The 24,841-nt window shown below is 38.9% G+C and overlaps 1 protein-coding gene across 6 annotated transcripts in view; it reads right to left on the bottom strand.

Moving 5' to 3' along the window:
- Dip2c (disco interacting protein 2 homolog C) overlaps positions 1–24,841 on the bottom strand; it is a 359,742-nt gene that overhangs the window by 39,260 nt on the left and 295,641 nt on the right. For all 6 annotated transcript variants that reach the window (XM_057787245.1, XM_057787246.1, XM_057787247.1 and 3 more), the window contains 5 exons: positions 17,913–18,036; positions 17,242–17,363; positions 16,138–16,249; positions 15,938–16,047; positions 11,963–12,093 (listed from right to left, as the gene is read on the bottom strand). In XM_057787245.1, coding sequence (XP_057643228.1) covers positions 11,963–12,093; positions 15,938–16,047; positions 16,138–16,249; positions 17,242–17,363; positions 17,913–18,036 — 599 coding nt within the window. The remainder of the gene's footprint in view (positions 1–11,962; positions 12,094–15,937; positions 16,048–16,137; positions 16,250–17,241; positions 17,364–17,912; positions 18,037–24,841) is intronic.

Genomic DNA, 24,841 nt, shown 5'->3' with positions numbered 1-24,841 from the left:
CTCTATTTCTGTATGTGAATTTAGCAATTCCAGATGCTCCCTGCAAGTGGAATTATGTAAATATGTCTTCTTCAGTATGGCTTATTTCACTTAGAATAATGATTTTGAGGTTGCCCACATAGCCATGTGTGTGTGTGTCTGAGTTTCCTTCCAAGTTTCATCTGGATACTATTTCACTGGGTGTACACATAACATGGTGTTTACACATTCTCCACTCATAGATTCTTTACTGGGATCTATCTTTCAGCAACTGTGAGTAAAGCTGTAAGGAACAACATTATACCAACATCTGTTTGAATATTTCTTAATTCTTTTGAGTATATATTCAGGAATATAATGGCTGAACTACAGGGCAATGCTGTGATTAGCTTTTTGGGAAATGTTGACATTACGTTCTACACTGAATTTTGCACTCTTACTAGGATGTACAATATCCCAGTCTCTCTGTATCCTTTGCCAGCACTTAGTATTCTCTGCTTCAGGACAGTTACTGTAGTATGAAATGATACTTCACTGTAATATTTATTTGCTTTCCCTACGGAAATGTGCAAATGTTTATAGTCAATAGATACTCAGTAAAATCTCATGTAAATAATTCCAATAGCCAATAGAAGGATATATTTTTACTGACTTGCCATTGGAAAGTTATTTATTAAGTATCATTTTTTGTTTGGTTTTATTGAGTCAAGGCTTTCCTTTGTAGTTTAGGCTGGTCTTGAACTTATGGTAACCTTTCTTTTAGAGACTGTCAAGTATTAGGTTTCAGGTGTGAGCCATCATACCCATCTCTAAATATCACTTTACATTAAAGTTATTTGACAGAGTTAAAATAATATTACACAAGTGTATCTATAAAGCATAGCAGATTTATATACTATCCAAACAGCTATCTGTTACATTTTCTTTTCTTTTCTTTTTTTTTTTTTTTTTTCGAGACAGGGTTTCTCCATAGTTTTTGGTTCCTGTCCTGGAACTACCTCTTGTAGACAAGTTATTTTCTATTCAATAAAATGTGAAGTTAGCTTAGTTCTTGAAAGCAAACTTGAACCCAGATGTTCTTCTATCCAGAACCAAAGCTTTTTATACTCAGTTTCCCACTAGTTCCAAAAGCTAACATAAGATGAGCCTTCCAACAAATCATTTGTTTCTTTCAAAGTATATCCATATATTGCTCCAATTAACCTTTTAAGAAACTTACTTCAGATCTGACAGTAATGCAAATGTTTACTTAGCTTTCACAATGCATTTATGGGATTAATTTATGCCTCCTCTTCTCATTCAGCTCCAAGTACATTAAAAATATATTCTATGTTTAATTAAATGTATGTGTGCACAGATGCGTGTATGTGCAGCAGTGCCTGAGGAGGCCAGAGGCATCATATCCTTGTAGGACTGGAGTTATAGGCAGTTGTAAACTGCCTGGTATGGGTGCTGGAAAAGAAAATCGGGTCCACTACAAGAGCAGTATGTGCCCTTAACTACCGACCCTTCACTCCAACCCCATTAACAATTTTTGAAGACTGGGTGACGTTTCCAGAGTACACCACAGCTAAAACAGACACCCCACACCTTTCCCTCCCTGGCTTGAGAGATTTGCATGATGACCTCATCCTAGCCTAAAAATGTGCAGCCTTTCCCACGATGCTCAGGGAAGTAGGGCATTCCCAACTAGACTGATTCTACTGGAACTTAAGATTCCGTTTGCTACCAGGAAGACCCATTTTCCAGTTGGGCTTGCTGGCACGTCAGGATGAGCTTACAGACTCTAACTAGTTGTGAGTTGGAATTAGAGCCCCACTCATTAGCTAATGTGTTATCTCCAATTAGAAGCCATAAGGTAGCACTGAGCAGAAATCATAATAAATGGAAATTTTACCTCGGTTTTATGGATATTAAAAGAACTACCTCAAGGCCAAGGATCATACACCAGCAAAAGCCTAAGCTCTAACAAGCCTACATTATACATCCCCAAAATCATAATTACCCACCAGGAAGTATTATGTGTCTTTCTATCCTCAGAAGCAAAGGAATATGGTGTTTTCTGTTAATATTAAATGCTGAATATTCAGCCCATTCATGATTCAAGGTTCACAATGCTAGCTTAATTAGATATTCTTTGAGGCTTTTTTTTTTTATTGAAGCTGAGATTTAAACAGCTATTCCTTCACACTAAGGACTTTTCAGTACCACCAAACAAGCAAGCTTAATGACATTTGAGTCCAATGTCTTCGGGAATAAAAACTGAGGTGTATAATCTTATAATGATTTTCCTCTTAATTCTGTCAATCTACCATATCCATATTACTCAATTTTAATTTTGAAAATGCTAGTATAAGGAATTCCAAATTGAGGAATATTAAATACAAATAACCTACAACTCAATTTCTCAAAAATATACATCAGAACTGTTTGGTCTGAGTTTTAGCACACAAAAACCTTGGTCCCAGAATGTGAATTCTGGGCCATCTAATTTCAAGCACATTACTGAAAATTATACACAGATTGACTGACCTCTTTAGCATCCCAGATAAATCAAAATTAAGAAAAAATCCATATAGCCAACACATACAAGATGCATGCATATCTACATTCATCATAGATAGATACACTGAGGCATTGACAGAATTCAAATGACAATGCACAAAAACATGTACATAACAAAGCAGGCTTGTACCACAGAATAAAATGACATTTAGTAACTGCCAAGTTGTCAACACAGTGCTGCTGTGGGATATCGCAACCATTGCCCTACTGTGAGTCCTCTGTCCTGACTCATAAATTTTGGATTTGCCCTTATCAAACCATACAGCAAATTCTGATTCAACTATTTTTAAGCATACTGATTTTTCTGAGAACTGATTGGCCAAGATCAACCTACTTAGGATCAGATTACCAATACAGAACAAAATATTTTATAACATTTTCTGAAACTTGATCTATTCTAGGTTAGAGCTAAGCTTCAAAAAATGAAAAAGAAATTTTTTATAATATTAATTTGCATATTAGCAATTAAATGACTTCAGATTACTAACCTGACAACCCACATACAAACAGGTGACAACTGCACCCTCTCTGGCTCTCAATTATACAGCCACATACTCTTCCAGGATACTCCTAGGCTGAGCTTCCGTAATTAGCAGGTCTGTGGTGAAGAGATGTGTGGGCTACACTCTATGTCAGGTATCCCAAAAGCAAGCTTTCTTCTTTAGAAAGCTGCAGCCAGGTGTAGTGGCACAGCCTGTAATCTCAGCACCAAGGAGACAAAGATCTCCTAAATTTTGAGTCTGGCATGATCTACAGCAAGACTGTCTCAAAATAAATAAACACTCCCAACCAAGAAGCTATCTATAATTGATACCTGCTGGCAAAGGAAAAATGAGTTTTCTTCAGTGAAGTCTCACTTGGTATACTAACCACACTTCAGGGTAGGCCCCCTGCCCAGGAGTAGTAAACCACAACAAAATGAACTTAAGGGTAATTTTTTAGACTTTCTGTCTCATTTTGTTGTGTTTGGGCTTTTCTTTTTTTTTTCTTTCATTTTTTTGAGGGGGGATCTTACTGGTCTTCTGCTTACATATTTTGTTTTCTGTTTTTTTGTTATGGTTTTTTTTTTTTTTTTTGGTTTTTCGAGACAGGGTTTCTCTGTGGCTTTGGAGCCTGTCCTGGAACTAGCTCTTGTAGACCAGGCTGGTCTCGAACTCACAGAGATCCACCTGCCTCTGCCTCCCAAGTGCTGGGATTAAAGGCGTGTGCCACCATCGCCCGGCTTCTGTTATGTTTTTAATGTTTGTTTTGTGGTTTTGGTTTTTTTTTTTTTTTTTGAAAGATAAAGAGTTGGGTGGATAGGGAGGTAAGGAGGATATGGGAGGTTTGGGGGTAGGGGAGAAGTGTAATCAGAATGTATTGTATAAAAAGTTTTTAAAAAATAAAACAACCAACCAAACAACCAATCCATAAACCAGCTTAATTTGTGTATGCTTTGCCTAACACAAAACTTACCCATGTTAATTAAACACAGAACGAAATGATTTTCAGTAACTCTGGTGAGTCATACAGCTGTTTCCACAGTGCTCTGTGGACCATTCACAATTCACATTACTCTAAAAGCCATCCTTATATCCATCCATGTATAGCCAACTCTGCCTCTAAACCTTACCCAGCCAACTATGTTTTGGTTATGAATATGTTATTTCTATGATTTCATACAATTTAATCATGTAGTATATGGACTCTTTATTGGGCATTCCTTAACCTTAATGCTTCTGAAGGCCATCTACACCATGGTTCCCTCAGGCAGAGGGGTGTCTAGGTTTTGACTAAGCCTCTTGGGAGTGATGACAACAAGTCTTCCTCTGGACTGTCAACTTTCCCATCTCCTGGTAGATGCCTAACAATGGAGCTACTTGATCACAGGGCACATCACGTTCCAACATATAACTTTGATTCCCCTGGCTTACATTTCTATCAAGAATATATGAGAATTGCAATTTCCCACACTAGTAGTTATGTAATTTTATAATATATATCTTAAGTCAGAAAAACATGAGTTTTGTGGCCCACCCTTGCCTTTGGCTTATATATGTTTTAGTGTGTATAAAGTATATGTCACTGCAGTTTTAACTTGCATTTTCCTAATTAATGCTAAACATCTTTTAAATGTACATACTGGCCTTTCTACACGCATTCTTTTGGTATAGTACCTATGAAGGTCAAGTCCATATATAAATGTTGTTTGTCTCATTTTAAGTTTTTGAGAGTTTATTAAAGTCGTTTAAGGGTCTACATGAGATAATTTGCAAATATGCTTCCCAGACTGCAGTTTTTTTTACAAGGCAAAAACTTCACAACTGTGTCTTTTGATATGCAAAAGCTTTAGGTTTGTTGAAGTCTAATTTATCAATATTCATGTATCATGCATTTGACATAATATTTAATAATATTTCTCTGCCTATCTCCAAACTATGAAGATTTAATCTGTTTTCCTCTAAAATGTTTAGACTTTTTGCTCTTATATGAATATTTATGATCCCCATTCGTATATGCCTGCAATAGTTAGTGGTTGAAGCAGGAAGATGTCTAGTCTGTGAGAAGGACTAACTTAACATTAGTGCAGCCACGACAGGCTGCAGACTAACAATACTGGGATCACACTAACCAATAAATAACTAGGAAAACCACAAACTGTACACTGCAGGGGACCAATTAAAATTGAGACAAACAAGTACCAGATGTTCTAGACTGTTAAAGATAGCTTACCTAACTTATATACTGGTTGCCATTTTTTTTATTTAATTATTAAAGATTTCTGCCTCTTCCCCGCCACCACCTCCCATTCCCCCCCCCCCCCAATCAAGTCTTCCTCCCTCCTCAGCCCAAAGAGCAATCAGGGTTCCCTGCCCTGTGGGAAGTCCAAGGACCACCCACCTCCATCCAGGTATATTAAGGTGAGCATCCAAACTACCTAGGCTCCCACAAAGCCATTACGTGCAATAGGATCAAAAACCCATTGCCATTGTTCTTCAGTTCTCAGTAGTCCTCACTGTCCGCTATGTTCAGCGAGTCCGGTTTTGTCCCATGCTTTTTCAGACCCCGGCCAGCTGGCCTTGGCAAGTTCCCGATAGAACATCCCCATTGCCTCAGTGTGTGGGTGCACCCCTCGCGGTCCTGAGTTCCTTGCTCGTGCTCTCTCTCCTTCTGCTCCTCCTTTGGATCATGAGACTTCAGTCCAGACAGTACCAATCCCTGTTTGACAAGACTTTTGTTGCCCCACTCGACCAAATAGGAGTTGAAGCCACATCTGAATCCAGAATTTCCTTACCCCCCACATCCTTTACTCCTTAAAAACCCTGACATAATGGAGCTCAAGGTTCTCCCTGATCCAACCACTGTGTCAGAATGGACAGAAAGCCCAAGCTTAAGCTTGCTATAAAGGCTCTTTGCTTTTGCATATGAACTTGGATACCTAGTGGTCTCTGGGGAGCTCATGACTCGGGCATAACAGTCTGGACCAAAAGCAAGACCCTATCTCAAAAAACGAAAAAAGAAATTAACAAAACAAAATAATTAAGATTCACTTATGTCTGTTATGTAAGGATTAAAAAAACCCAATTTGCTTAAAAAAGCCAATTTTTCTCAATATTACTTATTAAAGAGTCTATCTTCTTACTGAATTCTTTGGTACTCAGGTTTAAAACCCAATTGATTGTAAATGCAAGAGTTTATTTCTGGATCCTTAATTATTTTTCATTGATTATCTCTCTATCTCTTTCTATTTTGTCTGTATTTATTTACCTACCCACTCACCCAACCAATTAATCAACCTCTACATTCATCTGTAGGCCACTGTCTAATTTTTTTTCATTATTGCAGTTTTGCTCTAAATTGTAAAATCAAGAAGTATGGTAGGATGCCAGGCAGTGGTGTCACAAGCCTTTACTCCCAGCACTCGGGAAGAAGAGGCAGAAGGATCTCTGTGAGTTCAAAGCCTGGTCTACAGAGCTAGTTCCATAACATCCAGGACTTTTATATAGAGAAAATCTGACACAAAACAAACAAAAAATCAAAAGCAAAGAGAGGTATTGGTGTGGGAGTTCCCTCTATGTGCTGTGATCACCACTAATGAATAAAGAAACTTCCTTGGCCTGTTAATAGGGCAGAACTTAGGTAGGTGGGGAAAGCTAAATGGAATGCTGGGAGGAAGAAGGCAGAGTCAAAGAGATGCCATGGAGCTGCTACAGTCAGACATGCCGAATCTTTGCCGGTAAACCACTCCCACATGGCCATATACAGATTAATAGAAATGGGATAAATTAATATAAGAGTTAGCCAACAAGAAGCTAGAGCTAATGGACCAAGCAGTGTTTTAATTAATATAATTTCTGTGTGGTTATTTTGGTTCTGGGTGGCCGGGATGAACAAGCAGCCCCCTCCCAGTATACGATATGGTATGCTACCTTTATATTTTTAGCTATCATGCAAAATAAGTGCTTCATTATGACATCTTCATACACAAGTACCACTGTACTGTGATCATATTCCACATTTTCTCTATTCTATCACAAGATCATGTTGGCTACTAGGAGTCCTTAGCATTGTTTCCAGGATCAGCTTTCTCCATTTCTACAAAAAAGGCTGCTAAGGGTTGGTGAAGATTATACTCAATCAACAGATCCATTCTAGTAAAGTTAATATTTTCATTAAACATTCTAACTCATAAATATGAGCATCTGATATACTTTTTTGAGTAGATACAGTAACCTGAGGGCTTTGCAATATTCTGGTTGAGTCCTCTTCCACTGAGCTTCATCCCAGCATCTCTCTATATACACTTTGAAACAATATGCATAACTTTAGAAAATATTTAAAACAATTCCAACTTATCAATGGATTTATCATTTATCAATTTATCAAATTCAATTTACCAATTAATTTCAATATAATATTCAATTCCACGACTGAAAGTTGTTTTAGGATAAATATTTCTATATATCCATCTATAGACAGATATTCCATTTATATTTATATTTTTCTTAACTTTCAAACAGCAACTAAGTCATAGACAGGTGTCAAATACAGTCAATATACCATTTTCCTTTACTTAATTTGATATTGAGTTAGAAACCTCATGCCTTATAAACCTCAAGTAATATCAATGGGGGAGGAAATATGGGAGGGTTTCCAGTAACCAAGAATAATTTCCTCCATAAACCAATTAAACTGTCAAAATCTGAAAACAGATACATTTCTTCCATGCAAACTCATAGCTTATTCAGCTTCACCAGCTGTCCTGATTACAAGTTTTGCAGTGAAGGATCTAGCTCAGATTCCCATATCACTTACACTGTCCTCTCTCAGGTTCTTTCTGCCTGAAGCAGATGAACCTTAAAGGTTCATTTACTCTTAAGACACCATAACTTGTAAAGATGAAAGGCATTTGTGTTCCTCAGTATAGGTGCCTGATGTTTCCACAGGATTGGGTAAGGTTGATCAGCTTTGGCAAGAATGAAGCTGCTTTCCTTGTGCAGCACATTATGTGGAGCAGGACTTCACCCACTGCTGCTGACGACAATCCCTCCGATTCCTTCCCTGAGGATTCTTGACTGTGAAACTTCTCTTTTGCCCTTTGCAATGAATACCTGTTTTGTGGGAAACTATTTTATAAATTCTTATTCACCAACTTTTCAATTTACTCATCTTATTAAATCTCAGTAATTGGAGAGTTTCCTATTTGACGTAAAATGTTATCTGTTACAACTGTTATTTTGGTGCACAATTTGTCCCCAGTTCTCCCAGAGGGGACCCTTTCAAAATATCTCTCACTTTCACATGACCTCACAAATCTTTGGTTGGTTCCTTAATAATATTTCAGGGTTATTTTGCACATACTTCATCCCAGCTTGGAGGTAAGCTGTTTCTTGAAAGAGGTTTAAGTGCATTTTATAGGAATGAGTTATTTATAAGGTGAAATGGGGTTGAAAGCTGTGCTAACTGCTACTGGAGTATAGCTGTTCTCAGGTCCTTTCAAAGAGAGCTGAGGAATGCATAAGATGGAGCTCACCAAGGCCAGCTGGACTGTGACTGAAAAAGCATGGGGTAAAACTGGACTCTCTGAACATGACGGACAATGAGAGCTGACAAGAGGCCAAGGACAATGGCACGGGGTTTTGATCCTACTTCATGTTCTGGCTTTGTGGGAGCCTAGACAGTTTGCATGTTCACCTTCCTAGACCTGGATGGAGGGAGGAGGACCTTGGACTTTCCACAGGGCAGGGAACCCTGACTGCTCTTGGGGCTGGAGAGGGAGGAGAAGAGGAGTGGGGGGAGGGGGAGAGGGGCGGGAGCACGGGGAGGGAAATGGGAGGCGGGGAGGAAGCGGAAAGTTTTTTTTTTCAATAAAAAAAAAAAGATACATTCATCCATGAACAGAGGACAATCATACTCCTCTCTTTGCTCCCTCCCTCCCACCCCCTCTCTCTCTGTGCATGTGCGCACATGCATGTGGACATGTGGTACATGGATAGGAATGTACAGGTGTGTGTATGTGCACACTCATGCCAAATTTAGAACAAAATATTAGACGTCTTCCTCTACCACTGTCTGCCTTACTGCTTTTCTCAAAGCTCTCTCACTGAACTGGATGGAAGTGGACATTTTTACCCAGACAGAATAGCTAATAAGGTTGTGGAATTCATTCCTCTCCATGCACTAATGCCAGGGTTACAGACACACATACCCATGACAAGCTTTTTATGTAGGTACTGGAGATTTAAATTCAGGTCATGCTTGTAAAATCTACTTGATGCATGTCGGAAAACACAAATTCACACTAACACACAAAACTGAATGCAATACCAGAGTTAACTGTACTTTCTGCACCTAGAGCCAAAAGCCAGTTTCGTCATTTTAACCATTTATATTTATTCTTAGTCTCCTTGCAAAAAGCAATCTCCTCCACTGCTGCCAAGTTCCCCATTCTTCCTCCTATCACTTCATTATCAAAGCTGGCACAAGTCACCTCACCATGGGAATACTCTTCTCCCACCACCTAAGCTTTCATACCCACAATGCCCTGCTCCTTCATTCTGACACCCTCCCTGCCTGCATACTTATACAGACACTTTAAAAGATTTTGGACAGTGCCTAGTCACAGATACTGACTTGAATGAAGAGTGGAAACTTCTCATTCTTTATAACTCTTACTAGTGATTGTGCATCTATGACCCCACATGGATTTTTTTTTTAAAGCAAACCCTTTTGTGATCTATTTGCACAGGTTTCTGAAAAATAGAAGCTACATATTCTTGTTTTGTTTATATTTACACAGTTGCCTTTACTGTTTCAATCAGAGGCAACTAATCAGCAAAACATTGAAGATTTTTATGTGTGCACATATGTATGGAAGTAAGAGGACAAGCTCAGCTACTATTCCTTAAGCACCTTGGGGTTGTTTTTGAGACAGGCTCTCTCATTAGCCTCGAACTTGTCAAGGAGCTAGGGTGGCTGATCAATGAACACCAAGAAACCACCTGCCTCTACCTCCCCAGTCCTTAGTGGTGAGATTATCAGTATGTACCACCAAATCTAGTTCTTTTTTAATTTGGGTTTCTGGAATCAAACTCATGTCTTCTATATTTTACCAACTGAGCCATTCCCCAACCCAGAAAACTTTAGCTGTGAGCCTTGTGAGTGGATCTGAAAGAACATCTGTTAATAAAGGCTCCTTGCTATCTCAACATCACAGACAACCCCTTGAAGATCATTCAAATCCAGAACATATTCTCTTGGAACAAGCCCATTCTTTGAGGATGTTGTGGGGATGAGGCCTGATAAGTTTGCAGAATCAAAAAGTCTTCCATTACTGACTATATGTTGATGAGTCCTTTGCTAAATGAATATAGTCCTCATAGAGAGACAATGTTCAGAACAGACTACCTTCTTGCTTAGCTGACACAGATGGCTTCAGGCACATGGGCCCAACTGATAGAATGGAATATTCTGAGTTCTCTCCCAAGGGCTAAAAAAAAAACTCAATGTAATTCCATCTGTACCGAGGCACATAGAAAACCATTAAGCATGCCATTGTTTCAATTCTATTTGCTTTCTCAAAAATCTGAATTGTCTCAATACAATGTGGTTTTGAAGCATACATATCTAGGCTTCAGTAGAATAATTAAATATTAAATTAATATTAAATACTATGAATACACTAAAATTTGTAAGAAAAGAACCATCAAGGACTAATAATAAAAAATGAGAAATTACACATAATACAACCTCAATTATACAACAGTACTAATGATATTTATGAAATTTATAAGGATAAACATCATGCATAAAAATTGTACTTGTATTAAAACACAAATAACATACAAAAGTTATACAAAATAATATACAGCAAATAAACAACAACAAAAACAGTATATAGAAAAATACAAGAAAAAAACTGAGAACTTGTTGATAGTCACAAAAGATGGGTCAGGAACCTAAGTACCTAAGTTAGTATATTTTATACACTTATATGTACTAGAAAATGCTAGTTAGAAAGTATGCTGCACTAGAAAATACACTCTGGAAGACTCTGTGCCCTCCTGCTAATCCTGGATACTTAACTGAGGCCCCATTGATTAAGTAGTACTGTTAACAGATACATTTTTTCAGTTTTCTGAGAAAAGCTCTTATGTCTCCAGACAGGTTTCAAACAAGCTACGATGCCAAAGCTGGCCTGAGCTCCTGATCCTCCTCCTGCAATGTAGCTGAGGCTTGAGATGAACTCCTGATCCTCCTTTCTTTCCCTCTAAGTGCTGTACTTACAGGTGTGTGGCATCATACTTACTTTTGTATTTATTCTGTATTTCTAAAATATGTGTACAGAAAAGATATATTCAGGGGAAAAAAGAGTCAGGAAAGAGTCATTTATATATTCCATTCTATCATTCATTCATTCTGTAAGTATTTGCTGAGCATTTTCTAAGAGCCAGCACCAAGCTGGTAGTAGGACAGAGTGCAATGACCAGAGAGCTGAGTCCAACTTCATAGCCTTGCTTCTGTACTCCTCCACAGTCCAAGGCTACCACGAGTAAAATTAGGGAAAAGACCAGCAGAGGTGAGAATTTTGATAACTTCCAGAAGGCATGACTCCAGGGTTAAGGGCTTCAGACTCAAATCTGATAGTCTCCTGATGGTAAGAAACATTAACCTGCAGAAGACACAGGCCTACACCTTAGCAAACGCAGTCTACCCAATGGATTCTTTCTTAAAGTGCCAACCAAATACTGTAGAAAGGAAAAGTGCCAGAGTTACTACACTCTGGTTCTGAGACGGGGCCTCAGCAAGAAGCATAGGGTCAGAGTTTTTATACTCAGCTGCATAAGCCAAAGATCCAGAAAGGAAGGTATAAGGCTTCTTTTCTTCGAAAAACAAAACCAAAAATAATCAGTTTAAGGATGTTAAGGAAGACTCTTACCTGCAGAGACACCAGAGGACAAATCCAAGCCCACAGTAAGGGTCCAAGCAGATGGCCACTTCTCTAGAAGGGTAAAGTTCACACTGCAGCTTAATAGAACGGCAAAAGGCACTGGTGGCTGCATGAGACATCTGAGAGACAGAAAGGCAGTAAGAATATCCAGCATCCAGTGACATCTGAGGGACAACATGCCCATATTAAATTTATGGTAATTCACAATAAATGCTTCAAGGATACTTTGAGACAGTGACAACTATAGCAAGTTTGAGTCACATTGTTCTGGAAAGGTAGGTGCTGATATTCCCATTAGTCTTCCTACTCTCCCTCCTTTTTTGAGGGTGTGTGAGTAATGGATGGGTATTAGGCATGGTCTCACATGTGTTACCTAAGGCAGCCTGGAACTCACTACAAAGCCTTAACTGGCCTTTAATTGTGGCAATCCTTCTACCTCAACCTTCTGATTGTGTGGATTACATGCACAAGTCACTACACTCAGAGAGCTTCCATTTTGAACAAATAAACCACACTCAAAACTTCTTGACCCTCTTTGTAACTCCAGTAATGAAAATAAAAAAGCTTTGGATGTGAAAAGCAGATTATACAAACAGGGATTCTTGTGTCCATAAAACTGCCTGCAGGTAGATAAAGAAGGTAGAGGCTTCATTCCCACCTCTGCAGTGGAGTCTTGGCCTTATTATTCCCTGAGGTTCAGGGACTCTTACAGCACCTGTCCATGATATACAGGTGTCTATACTTCACAAGCATGGAATCCCATGTTTAAATAATAGTGGCTCAGAAGTGGAAAAAATGGGCTGAAAACCATGTTAGGGAGTTTTGGAAGTAAAACCTTAACCTTCTTGCTGACCCTGAGGTCCTTATTATATATGACCATTCCACAATGAAATGGCAGTCAAACTCTATGTAGTTTCTATGTAGTATAGAAGTCTCTATGTAGTATGGAAGATGGTGAAGCTCTTTCTTTGTAATCCCTTCCCTCTTCCTATCTCAGACTAGATCCTGTATACTATGCAAGGTGACAGATTCTGAAACACCACAGATTGCATCAAACAAAAACATTGTTTTTCTGAGAACTTGATAACCAAGTCGACTTCTGAGAAATCAAGGAAGCATAGAAAGCTGTATCAGACATGATGGATTAAAATATGTGACAAGTTAAATGTGAAGTAACATCACTGCAGCGCTAATTTATAAACAGAACCAGTAAAGAACACAAGGAAGGAAATCCAACTCATTTATTCAACACTTCAGCAGAAGAGATAAAAGAAAGAAGGATGCAGATTCCTTTGATTGTCAAGTGTCATTTGACTGTCAGAAGTTCTATCCAGGGAAAGGCTGTATTAATGGAACTCCTTCACTGAATTCATCCCAGTTGTAGATATATATACAGATATGTGTGTGTATGTACATTCTCTCTCTCTTTCTCTCTCTCTCATCCATAGTATCTGCTTAATGGGGAAACAAATCTATAGTCATACCATGTTCCTCTAAGGTCCTGTCACTCTTTGAATCACAGTTAGTAAATTCTCCTACCATGCCCCAATGTGAGTAATCAAAGCAACATTTACTGCCTGGATGCACTGGAAAGGGCACCACGCAAAACCAGAAATTAGCCCTTCTTTTCTTTGGGTAAATGCTGCCATGCTAAGTGCTTGCTCTGTCACTCTATAAGGCACCGTAGTCGGTGCTAGGGATTTAAACAAAACAGCAACACAGGAATCAGGTGTGGTACACTGCTATCCAGCCCTTGGGCAAGGGGACTGTTGCAAGTTTGAAGGCAGTCTGAGCCACAGAGTGAATTCTATGCCAGTCTGATACAGAGAGATTTCTCTATAAAAAAAATAATGAGTAAGTATAGACCTGCTCTCAAAGAGCTCATCATGTAGTGCAAAGTTCAGACATGGGGATAATGATAAGATCTGCCAGCACTTTGCCAAACTTGATTGACATCAGAGAAAAGGGTTGTTCATATCTTTCTGGCTGGTAGCTAAGGAGTCTGGTAGGTTTTGAGAGTAGTTTTAACACATGATAAGAGGATAAACAAGTTAAGAAAAAAACAATACAGGGAGAAAAAACACCCAAACCAACCCCCCCCCCCCAGCCCACAAACCCTCTACCTCTGCTAAGCACATTCCAGTTTGGGGCCTGAATTGGGAGTGTGTTCTGAAATGAAGTGTTAATTCCTGATTTTTACTAGATAACCTCAGACTTGGATAAAGAAGTATTTTTCCCCCAGAGGCCAAGCAACAAAGGACTCCGAGAAGCCCCAAAAGTAGATCTCTGAACGTATGTGCATCAGATGTGAGACAGCCTCAAACCTATGTACTACTTATTTTGGTTGCATTGTGAGATAATTAATACACAGCGTGACCTAAGCAGATTTGTCTTTCAGAGTCATTTTGCTTTGGCTGAGGTTAAGTAAGTGTCCTTTTCCTGGGTAGATACAACTAAGTGCACAGGACCATTCAAAGTTCAAAGCAACACAACTAAATGGGTAAAATGTAAGATTCATAATGGGTAAAATGTAACAACATATTCTGTTTTATATGAACCCTGACATTCCATAGCATGAATTACAGAGAAAACACCCATAGCCTTTATGGTATACAACTGAATGCTTTCATCCAAAAGCTAAAATTGAGTAAGAATTTCTTCCAGAGAAAAATGGTGTTTTTGCTACCCTATGGGACTAAAGAGGTAGACATTAGAGCAGAGAATATGCCAAACAACTTCCCCTATTCCCCTGTGCATTTCAGCCCTTAAAACATATAGGGTCTCATTAACTGATACCACAATATACTTCTCTTCACATGTTCATCATCAGATTATCAAAAATTGGAAAAACATTTTAGGAGTTTGAAAGAAAGTCTAGTTATCCATCTCTCTGAGTTTTTCTATGGTGTATAAATTAACTTGAGTCGCCAGAAAGTAATGCACACTACCTTTTCATGTAGATGTATCTTTTTAAAATTAAGAGTCCCACTTCCATGCTCCATGAAAATAATCAGAAGTATGGGTTTCTATGTTTCTATTTTGGCTCTGACAGGAAGAAATTCAAAGCTCACTTAAGGATAACAATAATTAACTCATCATGGTCTGAGAATATTTTTTTTAGGAAGATATTTAGGTTTTTGTTGTTGTTGTTATTGCTGTTTTTCTGAGACAGGGTTTCTCTGTGTAATAGCCCCAGCTATCTAGAACTAGCTCTGTAGACCAGGCCAGTCTCGAATTCCCAGATATGTGCCTGCCTCTGCCTCCTGAGTGTTGGGATTAAAGGCTTGCACCACTCCGCAGGAAGATTTTTTTAAAAAAATTATTTAATATACATGATAATTTGATATGCTCTCTAATTCCACTGAAGAGACTAAGTCTGAGAGCTAACTAACAGGTAACCAGCTCAAAGTGTCCCAGTTTGACTCAAAGGCAAAGATGGAGAGGAAAAGGCTTCCTGAGGCTTTGGATCCTGAGGGACATCTGAACTATGAGGATGCCGATTCAGGTAACAGCAGAAGTTCTACTCTTTGATAGCCAAAGGGTTCTCACTCTAGCTTTACCAAGCAGCCATCTTTCAGTTTATAATTATGCTCAAGTTTGATAAGTAAGAGAAGGCAGTACAAAGATGCAGAGCAGATTAAGAGTAGAGAACCAGCAAGCAAGAAGATTATATATAGCATTCTAGTATGCAGTAAGACTGTGACAATTCAAAAAAAATTGTTAGAACATGCTAGGTAAGGGCTGTACAATTAAGTCAAACCCCCAGCTTTCCCAAGATTATTTGAAAATTGGCTCTCAAGTACTGAAAGGTCACATATGTAATAGCTTCTATGAAACTAATATCACATGAATCTCCATCCATCACAGAACATAATCATATATAACAACATTAATGGACAATCAGTGCATGGCTTGTCTGTTGTCCATCACTAGTCTGCACATTAGGCAGACCTGTCTTCTCACCTTTACACCAGCTAGCATTCCAGTTGTAGACACACTAAAGTCAAGGTAAGCCAGCGTGTCTGGGTTAGAAGGTTTGTAGATTTGGGCAGGCCGCTTCTTTGGCAAATCATCTGCAGAGGAAAACAAAACTATCAGTCTACTTGCCTATACTAAAGACCATAACAAACCAATGCACGTAGAAAGCCAGTTCAAGTGCTGACCTGTGTCCAGTATGAGGGGCCATGTCCTGACATCTACAGCTGCTGCTGCCTCTCTGGACCGCAGCAATTTACAAATCAGTTGTGTTGTCATGAGACAAGCAGAGCGACTCACCTGAGGAGCAGAGACAAGAAGGGAAGGAATGAATGTACACCAGAAATGGACACATCTGGGAGGTGCTCATCCCTTATGTGCCTAGTGTTCCTCATAGATTAAAAGTACACAGCTTAATTCCCAAGAGCTAGCTGAGGACATGGAGCTGATCTGGCTGCAAATGTCACTCTTGGTTGAAGAGGATGACCTTTTCCAGTAGTAGAAGGCCATTCTCTAGGGTTTCTCTCCTGCAAGAACTTCCAAACTAGTTCTTGAGAGCTACCTAGGATATGGCAAAGCCATACATACCCAGAAAGAACTCAGAGGCCAGGTTCTTCTGCTCCTGAGATTAAGTAGTGTTCTAGCATTACTCTCACACCCAAGAAAAACTTCAGAAGCTTCTTTCTCAGCATGCGCTATTTGACAAAAGCTACATAAGCAGATCACTGTAGATATTTTCTAGCAGGAGTGTCTTCCTTAGCAGTGTTCCCACATCGCTACCAAGACAATTCACCAGAAGGCTAAGACTATTCTTGGCTTCTTAGGATTCTGCTTCCCATAAGAGAAACACATATGCTAGTCTTTTTAATTTCCTTATACATAAAAACAAAGTATACATATATACTCTAAAAACAAAGAAAATAACCTTCTAGATTCAGAAGAAAGGAACTTGAAGAAAATGAATTTTTTTTTCCCATTTAGATTGCTTCTTAGTGTTTGGTGATGAAGCCTTCTCTATGGAGCCAATCTGAGGCATTTTCAGTGTCAATGCACTGCTATAGCTGCTCCCAGCTGGCCAAAGCTTCCATGTTGCTCAGCTTAGATCTTACTCCCAAAGTTGATGATAAACTTCCAGGAGGCAGACTATTTCCAATTCTGTTACTTTCATTGCAAACCCACATGTACAGCACAGCTGGCAGCTGCCCCAGGAGACTTTAGGTCTGTGACTCACAGCTTGCCACTGAGCACAGGCAGATGAAAGGCCCACAAGCTCCTACCCAGGCCTTGGTTACCTCTACGATCATCTTGACTGTAGGCAATGTTGTTGCAATATTCTGTGGATGTGGAGGTCGCACGGTGATTGGCACACAGCCTGCATACAGGCAACCATAAAACGCAGCAATAAGGTCTATTCCTACACAAGAGGAAAGCAGAAAAACTCACATGAAGCCAATCACATTGCTTAATGACCACCACTGCTCTTTCTCAGTGAAAGTTCTAGTCTGGGAAAAGTCAGACAGTTAAGCAAACAAGGCCTTTAAGAAACTCCTTCTCTGCACCTTTTGGTAAGTCTCAATAACTACTTTCTTGTGGCTTGTTCTTCAAGACAGCTTAGTTGTTTCATTTATATGTCATTTCTCTGGATTCAATAGTATGATTATGCCTAGGAGTTGAAAATTTTACTACTCCAATATGAACTACCTTAGTAACTTATTCAATTGTAGATATAAAAGTTCAGGCAGGCATTGCTTTAAGCCTCTGAAGCAGTGTTAACATGTATCTTAGGCCGTGTGAGTGAAAATAACGAGAGGAAAATGAGCCTGGTGAGAATCTAAACAGATATAAAGAAAATACTAGGCAGTAACCCAGCAACTCTTCAAGTATAGTTGCAGGCAACAAAGTGGCTCTTCCCATCACTGTCCTTGTTACCTCTCAGGGGTCATGTCTGATCCTACTGCTTTACCTGGAGGGTAGACTAATGCCACGTGGTCTCCATCCTGCAGGTGGCCCCTTTCCATCAGCATCACTGCTATCTTCTCTGCGCGCTTGTGAAGCTGAACACACGTCAAGGAGTTTGCTATTGTTCCCTGAGCATTATAAGAAGAGGTTGTTAGGGATATCTCACCATAGTAGACCATACACCATATAATCCATTTGTCACAAAATCTCAGGTCAATGGGTTTTCATGTAGTCATAGTTTTGAACCATAATTATAATGGTCATATTTAGAATGTTTTCTTCATTTTCTCCAAATATATCAAAAGAAAATTAACTCTCCCTCCTTAAAAATCAACAACTGTCAATAGCTCTCTAGGCAGTTGAAGTACATTTTCCTTTTCTAAAGATTTATTTATTTATTGTATATACAGTATTCTGCATGTGTGTATGCTTGCAGGCCAGAAGCACGCCCAAATTCATTACAGAGGGCTGTGAGCCACTATGTGGTTGCTGGGAATGGAACTCAGGACTTTTGGGAAAGCAGGCATTGGGAGAACAGGCAGTGCTCTTAACTGTTGAGCCATCTCTCCAGCCCTCAAGTACATTTTCATGTAGATTTTTTAAGTATGTAAAAACAAAAAGAAAACATCTTCAGGCTAAAATTACCTTGAAAGAGCCTTACCAGGAAAGATTAGTGCAGGATAGGAACTGAGAAAGACCAAAAGGTATGCCACTTATTATTTACATTGTGAAGAAAAGAATGAATAAAGTATTATAGCTAGACATGCAGGTATATGCCTATAGTCCCAGCACTAGGGAAGCTGAGGCAGGAGGATCAAGAGTTAGAGGCCAGCCTTGGCTATTTTGCAACTTTGAGGATATCCTGTACTGCTCATAGTAACCTGTCTCAAAAGAAACAAGTGGGGGGGGGGCATGTAAACCCTCGTCCACAAACTACACTCAACTAACTTAAAAAATTCCTGATACCACGCATAGTTCATTTGCATCAAGCACAGGTGTAAAAACCACTTCTACAGCTACTTTCAAACAGGCCTTTTTAAAGCAGTAGACAATTCTGACTGGTAGTTTATGGGGTAAAGAAGACTAAGGAAACTGAAAGTGAAAAGTGAGTGTGAACAATCGTAATATCATAAGTGTATCATATTAAAGCAAATAGCTTTATATGATTTATATGATATGAGGAAGTGCAGAAGAAGGATGCCGGAGCTTGTGGGACTCATAGGGAAACACAGTGAGCTTCAAGAGTAGGTACTGAAACTCTCCCAAAAAAGATATGTGTAAAAGTGAGATCCTAAAGGAGCTGATAGGAAGAGCTACCTACTATGTGGAAAACAGCTGCATGGACTCTGGACTGTTAGGAAGCAATGTCTGGAAAAACACCCTGTATTCCTATATACAATGTCCCAAGTCACAAACACACATGTGGATGGAAGTGCAGAAGAGTATTTTATGATGCATTAAGATTCATGCACCAGTACCTCATATTTAGCAAAAACATGCACAGTAATTTCTATGAGGACAAGTTGTTGTCTCTGATGACCAAGACAAAGAAAGGCAGGGCAGGGTGGAGTCACCCAGGAAACAGCCAAATCAGTCTTTAGACATCACTGATGCTATGACTAGTGTTTTAAATAGAAGAGATGCTTGGCTTGCAAGTCTCTAAATTATCCTTCTCCTCCCACACACTTTTCTTTGCATCATAGGAATACATAGAAAACAGAAAGTGGCATGTAAAGTAGACTAGTGAGAAAGAAAGCAGAATGCAGCAAAGATGCTGAGTAGGAGTAGGGGTAAGCATATGAGATGGCGTAAGTCTAAGAAATAGAAAAACTTAAAATTTGGTGCCTTCAAGATTAAGCATTCCTCTGAGCATTTACTCATGGACATGTCTGTCAGCATGAATTAAAACACACATCTAACTAAACCTAAGGCCCATTGAGCTTGGAGAAAGTGGCTAAGGGGAAAAAAATAAATAGCACGGCTGATGGTAAGGTTCCTTGTCAAACCCACTCTTGACACTGGAGTATGACAGTCTCTTTATAAGGAAACACAGCATACCCATGGTCACACACAGGGTATGAGCCTCACGGCATACAAGCAAGATGTCTCAGAAGAGAGCTGGCAGAATTAGTATATCTCTCCGTCCCTATTGAGAACATCTACCTGTTTTGGGGGAGTCCCTCACCATCCTATTGTTATGGTATGCCTGTCTCTGCCTAAGATAACTACAATTCTCTAAGAAATTTTCTTCCACTATCAGAAGAGTTAAAGTGGATCCCTATTATAGTTTGGATGTGGTCTGCGTTTTCTCCAAAGCACCATGGGTTAAAATTTAATCTGAACTGTGAAATATTAGAATGTTAAAAACTTATCAAGACCACAGTGTTTAGAGGTAAAGCTTTGGGGGCAGAAAGCAGGATTATTACATGATGTCTTTAGACTGGAACCTCCATGGTTGAGTCATGGCGGGTTTCTGAGAAGGGAAGAGAGCAGCACACAGATATTCACCGCTCTACTCTTCTCCTGTCACAGGAAACTCTGTATTGCCTCAGGATTCTGTCAGCAAGAAAGCCATCACAAGATGTGACCTCTCAACTTTGCATTCCCAGAACTGTAGCCAATAAAAGCTTTTAAAAATGAAATGATATGCCTAGAGATTTTACTATAGCAACAAAAGCAGGCAATACAACCACCTACTAATACCTTGTTGGAAGATAATGATGATTCCCCTCCCTTTCTATGGTTCTGAGATGTGAGAAGCTTGGAGGACTCACAACCAGCAGTCAAGAATTTCTTAGAAAATTCACTTTGATTTTAGTTCCTGAAAATTCAGCTTTTTAACAAAATGTGATATTTAATTTACATGATATCTTTTAAAGTTATGAAATAACTTCCAAAATATTCTTTACCATTTTATGGGGTTAATAAAAAAAATTAACCCATCATACTCTGTGATAATGGCTCAGGAGAAAAACACACTTAATGGAGCCAGCATGTATAGAGACTTGAAATTCATCAGTATTACCCTCAAGTCCCTTTAGAACTTGCTATGTTGGAAAGACATAGACTATGTTAAGTCTGGCATCATTTTTTTGCTGGGCTTCTGTGATGAGGTGACCACCAAATGAGTAGTAACTCTCTTGCTTGGAAAGAGCCATATTGAATAAACAATCTTCACCTGAACATTGGAATCCCTCACTGGGGTCACTAGAGATGTGATGTGTGTTGAGATCCCTCTTCCCCATATCTGAAGAGTAACTCACAGCAGGCTGGCAGCTTGAATGCCAAAATAATGATATGAGACATTATTCTATTTCTTGCTTTTCCTCCTTCCCTTGTTAAGTGTGACATGACTCCACTGTATAATGGGCATACAATGTGACACAAATACATTACCACTTGCTCTTTAATAGTCTTGTGTGTTTGTGTTCATGTATGTGAGGATGCATGTTTATGCACATGCACATGGAAGTAAGAGGGCAACCTAAGGTGTAGTTCATCTATAAGGGGCTGTCTGCCCCCACTTTTTTTGAGAAGAGGTCTCTCAGTGTCCTTGAACACTGGGATCCACCTGTCTCTACTTTCCTAGGGCTGAGATTATAAACACTTTATCTCTTTTCCCTTGTATATCTCAGGGATTGAATTCATGTCCTCATGCTCACAAGGTAAGCACTCTATTGACTGACCTATCTCTCCAGCCTCTATTCAGTTAGAAGATGTAAATACAATCTCTTAAAGCAACAGAAATACTACCAGTTTTCAGTGACATGTTTTGTTTTTCCACACACTACTTGTTAAGAAAACAAATTCCAAGTGAGTGTTTCCATGAAGTCATTTAGCCTCAGGTAACTGCCATTATTTCCCGATATCCTCAGCAATATTCAAGGGAAAAAAAATTCCTTTTCTGAAATCACTTGGGAACAACAGATTTCTAGGTAAAGTTATTTCATCAAGTTAGAACTGTCTTCTAATATAACCGTGGGTGAGTTTTCATTAGCAGGATGATAGCGCAAAGACAACCAGGGATCAGCTTCCATTCTAAACACAAGAAATTTCATTTTTACTGACTGTGAACTTGACACTGTTTTAAAGTTTTATTTTAACAACTAAAACAGTTAAGGAATGAACAAAAAGCCAAACAAGACTCATGCTTTGAAATTATAAAGAAAATACTCCAAATAAGGAAACAATACGAAAAAATTAAATGAGTTGGCTAGAGTTCCTAGTAATAACAAAAAAGGATATTCGGTATGCTTTGAGAGGGAGAGTTTTCCACTGTTAGTGATCATTTTAATATGCAGTAGTCCAACTTTCAATCATGCATACCTCATACCTAATTACTATAGTTGCCATGGATGCAAGCACATGAATGGATAATGAAGGTAACAATGAGAAACGTCCTCCAAACTCTGAAGTTATATGTTTCAATCATATTAAAATACCCATAATCCAAGAAAGATGGTATTATTAATTGTAGAAAGCACTGGAAAGGCTGTAGGTGACATATGAAACATGATGGTCCCCCAGACATGTCACAAGAAATTCATTATGAAAATGAATTCCCATGTTACTTTGTACTCTTTCTAATGCTGCATTTAGAAAACATGACTACACATGTAGCCTATGATGTCTTTCTGCTGGACTGAACAAGACAGTGATTTAAGTGTAAAATGTACTATAGTGAGCATGAGATATTGTTGCTATGTCCCAGGTTGACCACTTTTAAGTTGTTCCAGGTGCAGAGAGAGGATGCAGGTGCTTGACTCTGAATCTTCCTGAAGACACTGTGACCCTTCAGACATCTCAGAATGAAACTCCACATAGGTCACAGGAGAGTTAGGAATGGGTCACGTATAAGAGGAGAAGGCACCCTTGAACCATACATTTTGCATATTAAGCTAAAGTAAATTTATTCATGGCTTTGACCTCTACAACTAATTTTATGTATCTGATTTTCTGTTATTTTTGTTGAAATGACTTTAAAGTATGTGAATTATTTTCCAGTAAACATTTTACTATAGATTCAATGTTTTCTTACAGTAAATGACTAAAATCACAGGACTTGAGAGCTTGGATAATGTTCACAAGGTCACACAGATCGGATGTCAAGCCTGGTACTCTGACATCACTCCAAGGCAGTGTCTGAGGTGTCTTCTTCATAGATACAAGCAGAACAATGCTGATTTCACTATTCTGTCAATGAACACACTGCCATCAAGTTTGAATATTCATGTCTACAAGGATCTACTTCCTCATGAGCTTAGACTTTCACAAAGTTTGAACACAGGTATTTATCCATCTTACAAAAATGGGAGCAAAGTATTAGGTGATGTTAAAGGGGGGATTTTAAAATGATTCAAGTCTGACTTGCTGTCTAAATGCTGACAGTTTGCTCAGGATACGATCACTTTGGCAGTGTGAGGGAAATTAAAGGAGGGAGAAAGTTCTCATTAAAGATGTTAGAAGGCACTATGTTCAAGGAAAAGGAGGTAAGTTACAGTTAAGGCCATACATGCTAGACATAACTTGGGAGGCAATATTGGAAGGAGAGCCATGGAAAAAGCTATGGCCAAGAGGAGCTTACAGGAAAAACACTATATGAAGAGAGCCAGGAGAATCTAGTAAGAGAGAAGATTAAAGGGAACTGTGAAGGAAGATGAAAATGGACAGTTGTGGAAGTAAGGGGGCTCATGCCTATATCTATAGACTGAAGATAGATTCATTTAAAAAGATTTTAAAAAATGGCAGTCTTGGGGCTGGAGAGATGGCTCAGTGGTTAAGAGCATTGCCTGCTCTTCCAAAGGTCCTGAGTTCAATTCCCAGCAACCACATGGTGGCTCACAACCATCTGTAAAGAGGTCTGGTGTCCTCTTCTGGCCTGCAGACATGCACACAGACAGAATATTGTATACATAATAAATGAATAAATATTTAAAAAAAAAAACTCTTACCGAAGTCTTTAAAAAAAAAAAAATGGCAGTCTTGGACCAGCAATGGCTCAGCAGGCAAAGGTACATGTTTATCAGCCTTAAAAAAATGAGTTCAATATCCAGGACCCAAATGATAGAAAAAGAAAGAACTGATTTCCACAAGTTGTCCTCTGACCTCCAGAAGCATGTTGTTTCACAGTGTACCCATGCAAGTATACAGAAAGACAAATAAAAATGTAATGAAACTGAAATAAAGAAGAGGGGAAGGCAGGAGTCATTTTGGATGCATGGAAAGTTCAGACTCTATGACCAAATGGTCATGTGGCCATTTGTAGGAGGAGGCCTATGGGCTGTGAACACAGGGTGCCCCTCAGAGGAGAAGCATGCCACTAAACATTTAGAGAACAAGGGGACAATACAGAAATGCTCTTCCTTGTCTCCAAAGACTCCCTCTGGATAAGGACTTGAGCAGATGTAGTATAAGATGAACCACCATAGCCAATGCCACAGAGGGTAATTTCAATCTGAGAAGGACTTTTATGACAGAGTAAGGTGAGGGATGGTCAAGTACATATATTCAGAGGAACTCAAATCACACACAAACACCCTGATAACTAGAAACCAAACCTTTGAAAACTCAAAATTTTGATAATTAGGAATCCTAAACAGCTTCAGCTATACGTACTTGCAGCTATACGTACCCGCCAAGAAGTCCTACATTATGGTCTGTTTATTAAGCTTTAGTTCCATAGCATAGATAAAAGTTAAACAATAACAATAAAAAACAAAACTAGATCTTTGCATGAAATTTTTACTTTTAGTATTTCCTTCTATATTTAAGGTCAAATTTCTAAGTGTTAAGGAGGAAGAATTTGATTTCCTAATGTGAAATTTAAACATAAACTTTATTAAGTAGAAATGGTTTTCATTCCTTAGAAGCCTGCAACTAACACATATTTATGTGTAAACAAGCTGGTTTGTAATAAGATTAAGAATATAACTA

This window comes from Chionomys nivalis, chromosome 13 (genome assembly GCF_950005125.1).
Source record: "Chionomys nivalis chromosome 13, mChiNiv1.1, whole genome shotgun sequence".
NCBI lineage: Eukaryota > Metazoa > Chordata > Mammalia > Rodentia > Cricetidae > Chionomys > Chionomys nivalis.
Note: the sequence above shows the minus strand (reverse complement) of the source record. Positions and strands in the feature narration are given on the sequence as shown.